At 32.7% G+C, this 7,672-nt stretch overlaps 1 protein-coding gene across 1 annotated transcript; it reads left to right on the top strand.

Annotated features, from left to right (window-relative positions):
• Positions 1–424: 424 nt before the first annotated feature.
• Positions 425–4,809, top strand: LOC122605000 (protein COFACTOR ASSEMBLY OF COMPLEX C SUBUNIT B CCB2, chloroplastic). The gene is made up of 7 exons (XM_043777862.1): positions 425–773; positions 888–959; positions 1,043–1,186; positions 2,954–3,113; positions 3,269–3,460; positions 3,794–3,898; positions 4,509–4,809. Exons 1-5 carry the CDS (start codon positions 480–482, stop codon positions 3,457–3,459), a joined length of 861 nt encoding a protein of 286 aa, XP_043633797.1. The 5' UTR covers positions 425–479; the 3' UTR covers position 3,460; positions 3,794–3,898; positions 4,509–4,809.
• The last annotated feature ends 2,863 nt before the right edge of the window (positions 4,810–7,672 follow it).

The following is a 7,672-nucleotide window of genomic DNA, read 5'->3' as shown; positions in this document are numbered from 1 at the left end:
AATCCCTGAACGGGGTATGAGACGGGTGAGCTATAGACAATCTTTTTTTAGTATTGTTAAATTACTATTATTATTTACATCGCATATTCTAACTCGAATGCCGATGATGAAACCTAAGATCTCACGATAATACTCATAAATAGTACTTAATATTATTTAGTATACTATACACCCTCCTCTCAAGATTTGAACCATGGTTGGAAATGCAAAGGTACAAATACTTCCAAAAAGTGATCTTATTTGGGTGTCAATCAAAGCTTCATATAAATGACATTAGAGTATGGCTGTTCTAACATAGGTGTATGTTGCATTGTTCCTGAGTAGTTCGGTTGTTTAAACTTGGAGAGGGCCATGAATTAGCCCAAATAGCAGCCCAAGCATGAAAGGAAGAATTAAATCCAAAATGGACCTGTTTGAACATGTAATTATTTCTACTGGTTAAAAAAACATAGTATCAGACAGACATCAAAGAGACTAATATGAGACATACTCTCCTCGTTAATTCCTCGTTTGTTTCTTGGAAATTTTCACCACCCAGAAATTTCAGCATCATCAACAACAACAAAAACACTAGAAGAACAAAATCATCAATCATAAGATGCTCATCCGACAACCCTCAAAACCAACAGCAACTAAATCTATCTGTTCTTCGCTTCACGTTAGGGATACCTGGGTTAGATGAATCTTATCTACCCAGATGGATTGGCTATTCTTTTGGATCTCTAATCATTCTGAATCATTTCCTGACTCCAAATTCAACACCTGCACAACTTGTGAGTTACTATTTCATGATTTATTTCTCACTCAGGAATTTTCACAAACACCTTATGTACAAAATATTAATTATCATATTATTGTGTTACACAAAACTTGTTGGTGGTTTTTAGACAACGGAGGCTGTTGGTCTTTCTTTGGCTGCATTTTCTGTCGTGCTTCCTTACCTTGGCCAGTTCCTTAAGGTAAGTAAGTATATACATGTTCTTACTTATTAGATATATTATATATTGTACTAGCATATATAATAGTAATTGGAATGATGCAGGGTGCTAATCGGGTGGTTAACGCAACCATCCCTGAAGGGGCTAATCAGATATTTGCCATTTCACCGAATATATCCGATACTATAAAAGAGGATTTAGCTTGGGGTTCTTACACTTTATTGCGTAACACAAATAGCATTTCTGTGGTATGATGTTCATACATTCTGATGACTTCGCTTTTTGAATTGTAGTTAGTTTTATGTCATGCATTTACCTGACTCACTGACAACTAGCAAGTCCAAGTATAGTAGCAGCCCGTGTATTAAAATACTCATTTCGGACCCAAAACGTTGACATGAATAAAAATATCTGCTTGCATCTCTTTATTCACTATATATGAAATCCTTGTATCTATATCTACATCCCAACAAAAACTATTTTTTTCCGTATATGGTACTTGTACTCTATGTAAGTCTCATTAGTTACACTAGAGCTCGGCTGGACTAAGAGACAGCAATCTGAGCCATATTCAAGACTAGTAGTATTAGTTCCTCCCTCACCAAACCATACTCATGCGGATGCAATTCACATATCTCAGTGACTCAGTATAAGCATTAGTCCACTAATTACATTCACCGGCCTCGAAATAGATGGTACATACAACGGCAAATTACTTGGACGTATTGAACTGACACATTTTGCTAATGCATCAAATTAACTAATACTGACAGTCCTAAGGGCTGTCATTAACAAAACTCTATAATATATTATACTTTAAAACTTCCTTTTATAAATTAAACTTTTACCAATTGCTGTTGTATGCACCCAGTGATCTCTTTTTGGGTAGATCATGGTATTGACACCACCTTTGGTGGTTCAGTAATCCACGAGATTTATGCGCCTTATGACCTCTTTGTCATGTTATTGGTTTTTATTAATGGCGTGGCTACTGTCACGTCATAGATAGGTGGAGGTCGAAGGTTCATATCCCACTAGGCACAATCAATTTCTAGGAGCCATGTCTGCCTTTATAGAAGGAGATTTACCGGGTTAGTATGGAGCGGGCGATTTGCATAAAGCCCATTGAGTAGTGACCCACAAAAAGGGAAATCGATACAATGATCTATCTAAAAATAAAACAGAAAAAAAAAAAACTTATATTCAGGAATATTTTAAATTTGGCACATATATGAAGAGTTTTTTTTGTTCAAGAGATACAATCGCAAAATATGAAAATTTCAATATATTCTATAATTACTTTTGAAAATTTCAATCGCAAAATTTGAAAATTTCAATATACATGCATTGGCGGTCCATTGCCCTGGAATCTGCAAAAGAGATTTGGGAGGGGACTTGCTTCTATATTCCTCTCTATCATCTATAATTTTCAACCTATAAGCACAGAGGCGAACCAGACGATCTGTGTATGCCTTGTTTCTCTGATACTTCTCCTTTAATGTAGCTAGATCTGTCAAAGTGCTGAAACCGACAAAACTTCACAGATTGATTTTATTGTTACATCTATTAGCTATCGTTATACATCTAGGAGGCCGTTAACAATTTATAGTGCCACCACTGAATTAGCCTTCCATAATCGAAGTTTTTTTATTTTTCTCAAAATGTGCACCAACGCTTTACACGCAGCCTCTATTCCAGCCTACAAATCTGGAGACCTAGAGGTTAGGAGAATTTAAATCTTACCTTTCTTCTCCCTGCTATAAGTTACCACCATCACACCTTCGTTGGTACATACTTACAGCTCCATCACCCCCATACCCTTTTTCTTCCTCCCTCTGTTTATCGTTGCTCCTCTTCATGTCCTTCCGGATTTAAAATCAATCTGCTTAGGTTCTGATTAGCTTATCTTTGAATTCCAATAACCCATAACTGAAAATAGAACTGGTGTTTTTTGACTTCTGTGAGTTTACTTTTTTGATTCTTGATATTCTAAGTTGCTTATTATTGTTATATAGCTAATATCCATCCATGATGTATTGTGCGTACGTGGCTACTGGAACACTCCCAATGGCATCGATTTTTCAAAAGATAAAGCAGTTGATTGGTTTAAGGAACAAATACAACTGAACGGACTCTCTAATCTGAGAGATACCCTTTATTTTCCTCAGAAAACAGGTAAATATTAGTTTTGGTGACTAGGAATCAGTTGAAAATGAAAGCATACTATTAGCGTAATCTTGATGAGATTTTTCGGATGTCGTATATTATGTTATTCGAAGATTCTTAGTATGTCTGTTGAGAAAAATAGTTATATTTGGTCAACGTTTCAGATACCGAGATCTGGGAGATGCTTCCGGATGGGACACGTTCTCTTTTGGTCTTGCCTTTGCTTAATAGTGTAGCTGAAGAGGGGAACCCTACAGACAAGATTGCAGGGTTTGTGTTGTTGGCATCTAGCATCGATTATGCATATAGCAACAAAGACAGAGCCTGGATAGCAGCCATTGCTCAAAAGTTTTGAGGTAGAAATCCTTGGATTGAATTTTGTTGTGTCCATTGTCCAACGATGAACCCAGTTAATACGTACTTTTATGGTTGTAATTGTATGCCTGTCAAATGAATTAGATTGTGTAAATGAGTAGTTCTGAAAACAAACACAAAATGACATTTCTTTAATCAGTTTGTGGGGATAACAAGTTTTTACTATGTTTTCTTTAATTACTTTTGAAATTTGTACCTTTACAAATATTGATGATAATGAGATACATTGACCTTACTAGTTACCATTTGTCAAACAGATTTTACAAAACCATTGGTGCAATATAAATGAGATATATTTACCTTACTATTTGCAGGTTTCTTCATCGTGCTATGGTTGTTAGCAGTTTATCGAGAACCTCGTGACTCAAAATATTGTGGACTGCCATGGATTAAATATTATCAGTTTACTTTCTTAAAAGGTATTGTACTAGAAAATCATTTTCCGTATTTGCTTTAAAAGGGTATAAGTGTTTTACTACATATATCATGTATAAAAGGTTAGCCCTGATTCTCCAAGATTTCTTGCTTTGAAAGGGTTGAGAAGAGAAGTATTTGAATGCAGAACGTGTTCTGACATGAATTTTATTAAAAACATGTAATATTTTAATTGTGGTAGTATATAGGGCTTAAATTTGCTTTTGTTACTTGATATAATATCTAATGTCTGTAACTCTGTAAGTAGTAATTATATAAGGAAGCCAGGCTACATAAGTATTTTTAACCATAAGGGCAGGCTACACCAGTTTGTTGTAACTAGTGTCAAGTTGGTTGATTGTCCCTTAAATGATCTCATTAGCAGAAGTTGATAATTCTAACAATATAGAGTTACTTGAAGTCATAACAATGAGATATTTACTTTTAGTAAGGATATCTAAACTCTTACATTCACCTCTTATTTTTGTTATTTCACAAAATGACTGATCTCAACACTAGCAAGTACCAACCCTCAAGCTTAAAAAAAACAATAGATGTGCATACACATGGTTATATTTATGTAAATATGTATATTTATTTGTGGTATATTTACAGATGGATCGGTGTTTTGTGACATGTATGCGTTTGTGTCACGCGAAAGTACAAAATTGGAAGGCTTGCAATTCATGTTCAAATGTTTACTCCTTCAACAATGGTCCAGGCAGCAGATTGACTATATCTTCCAGACTGGATACAGGTTTGAAATGGGTCCAATTAGAAACTTCTTTTGAACGATCTTTCTCTATTATTATTCTTTACAGATGGCAATGGCGCATATTGTATAACGTATCAGAACCACTGGATGTGATATTTTGGCCTTTTCCCTCTCAAATATTAATGATAATAATTTAAGTAATGACACCAGCTCGTATCTATTTTATTGTTTGTGATGGATACCCATACCCTCAACAAAGAGATATCTTCAAACAAATGATCAATAGTCCGTCCAGAAAGATATTAAAGAACTATTGCTAGTTTACAGTTTGGTTTGAAAAATGATACATATACGTAACTCACATGCATAAAAGCATCCTTAAGAAGGAGATCAAGACACATATGTAGACTGAGTGCGGAAATAAGGAAAAAGAATGGATGGAATTCATGTGACAAAAGATGAATGCATTACATCTGTGGTTTAATATAACCGATTCATTGCTTAACAGTAACACTGGAATTGGTGGTAGTAATAGCTCTCCTTTTGGCATTGAAACTTTTATTGCAAAAGTTCAGATTAAACAGTTAAAAGTTATATGCAGTTTTAGGTCAATTTCTTAGTGACATTTTGAATAGGTAGCGGGTTTTTACTGGTTTTTGCCAGCAAACTGGTGTAGAGACAAAGAACAATATTTGTGGAGATTGTTTAATTTGTCGACAAATGCCATTGGTTAGTGAAGTATATACTTAGTTAGGGCGTGGGATTTCGCGAACATGGCACATGGCTCTTTTTAAAATCTACTTGTGTATCTATCGTGCTTTTGGTTTTACAATATAAGTCAACTGTTGGAGCTATTGTAAATGTGCTTTCTAATGGGACCTTTTTCTAAAAAATGATGAATTTATTTGATCGAGATCTAAAAACCAATTGAAAATAGTTACACAAAAAATTGCTAACGATAAAGAAGTAAAGAACAGAAAACGCATAGCATTGGCATTTTGAAGTTGATCATCTTGGTGACAAAAGAGAATGAGAGTTATTTCTTTTATTAAAAAATAGTTAACAAAATATTCTTGTACAAGTTCGTGTATCACACTGATAATAAGCTAGTTTATGGATATAATTGATTATGTTGTAGGTGATGTCTTTTTACTTGCAAGTATTACAAAATTTCTGATCATCAATATTTAAAATTCTTTATTTCATAGATTATTCTAATACATTTCAAGTTAAGATTTGTATGCTTTCTTTTTATTTACTATGGCATTACACCCTCATAGTAATATCGACATTTTTTAAGTTAGACTAAATTATGATTATTTTTTCTTTCATTTTATAATTATTTTATTATATAATTCCTTATATAACAGAGGTAATAAGATAATAACAGTAGTAACAATTGAATGAATACATAGATAGGGGAAATGGTTAATACTCCTAACAAAATAACCTAAAAATCTTCCTAACCATTGGATGATGATATGTGAAAAAATCAGTGGGCAAGATTAGAAAAGAGAATTAGTGGAGGATTAGAAAAAATCAATGGATATCACATCTCACCTTACTAGAGTGTTAGAAGGATTTTTAGACTATTTTGTTAGGAGGATTAGTCATTTTCCGATAGATAAATAGAGGCTTTCCAGCAAAGGAAATGGGAAGGGCAGGTGAAATTGAGACATCGATCGACCTGTAATTGGTTGGTTGGTTGGTTTGGTTCGACTTCTAGATGAATTCAAGGCAGGCACTTGGATCCGATTGTAGCTGCCCTTGTCTTTTCATCCTCATACGACCTCTCACCAATTTTGACTTCAACAAATACTAGTAACCACTTTCAAACATTCTATTTTTATTTTTATTATTAAACTACTTAACTGTAGTTATAAAATATAGCATTGGTGTGCTATTATTAAAATTAACTAATATACAGTCCCTCAAAAATAGCTATATTATTTGCTTCTAACATCATAAAACTCAAAATAATGTCTTTGGAAAGCTAAAATTCATTCCACAAAATTTATTTTAAATAAATTTTAATAATAATGACTTTAAAATAGTAACAGATCACTATTAAAAAAAATATTATAGCTAATTTTTTGTAAATTGGTAAATTAAACTATATTATCCTACAAAATCTCTGTAATAATATAATGTATGTCAAAGTTACTATGAAAATAATATATAGATAGATAAATACTTTACATGTTAAAGTCTTTTTTTAAGGGGTAAATTACCCTTGAATATTGAAAGGCCTAGTATACATTGTTTTAACTGAAAGAGAGCCTTGATTTTCGCCAAATAGATACCCATAGTTATCAACTCGGTATTTTTTACTCGACTCAAAATCTGATTTTTGTAACTCGTTATTCGAAATGTGACTCAAATCGTAAGAGTCGGGACTCAGGATATTTGATAATATATAATTTTATAATTAAATATAAGTTCATATTGTAGAAATATAGTATGGTATTGATATATTAATCTTAAAATAGAAATCATTATTCAAAATACATTCAAGTTTATAAACATATAAAAGAGTTATGTTTTTAGAAAAAATAAAAAATTGTCTTGTGACTCGTGACTTGACTCGTGTGACTCGTAACATGACTCAGACCAACTCGCACAACAAAACACAAGTCGTGCTACGAGTCTGGAGCAAATCCGAGTCATCCATCGAGTCATCTTATTTTCACTTGATTTTGACTCGACTCATACGAATCGACTCGTAACTCATATGAGTTTGATAACTATGTAGATACCCATTTACACCTTCAATGAGAAGCTTTTATCATCTATAAATTTGAAGAAAAAACTTATCTAGACTCACCATAAGTAAAAGTTAAATAATGTTTTTGTTATATTTTTTTTCCACTTAATAGCTTATAAATATAAAATAAGGTTTTTTTTAATCCTAATTGGTTAATTAATTTCTTCATTAAGAAAACACCTCTCATTCTTTTCAAATTCTATTATTTTTCTATTATAATTAATTTTTTTAATCTTTAGTTTATTACAAGTACAAATATATATTAGATTTACATAAAATAAAACCTTCTTATTTCAAAAA

This window comes from Erigeron canadensis, chromosome 6 (genome assembly GCF_010389155.1).
Source record: "Erigeron canadensis isolate Cc75 chromosome 6, C_canadensis_v1, whole genome shotgun sequence".
NCBI lineage: Eukaryota > Viridiplantae > Streptophyta > Magnoliopsida > Asterales > Asteraceae > Erigeron > Erigeron canadensis.
This window is presented reverse-complemented; position numbering and strand designations above follow the sequence as displayed.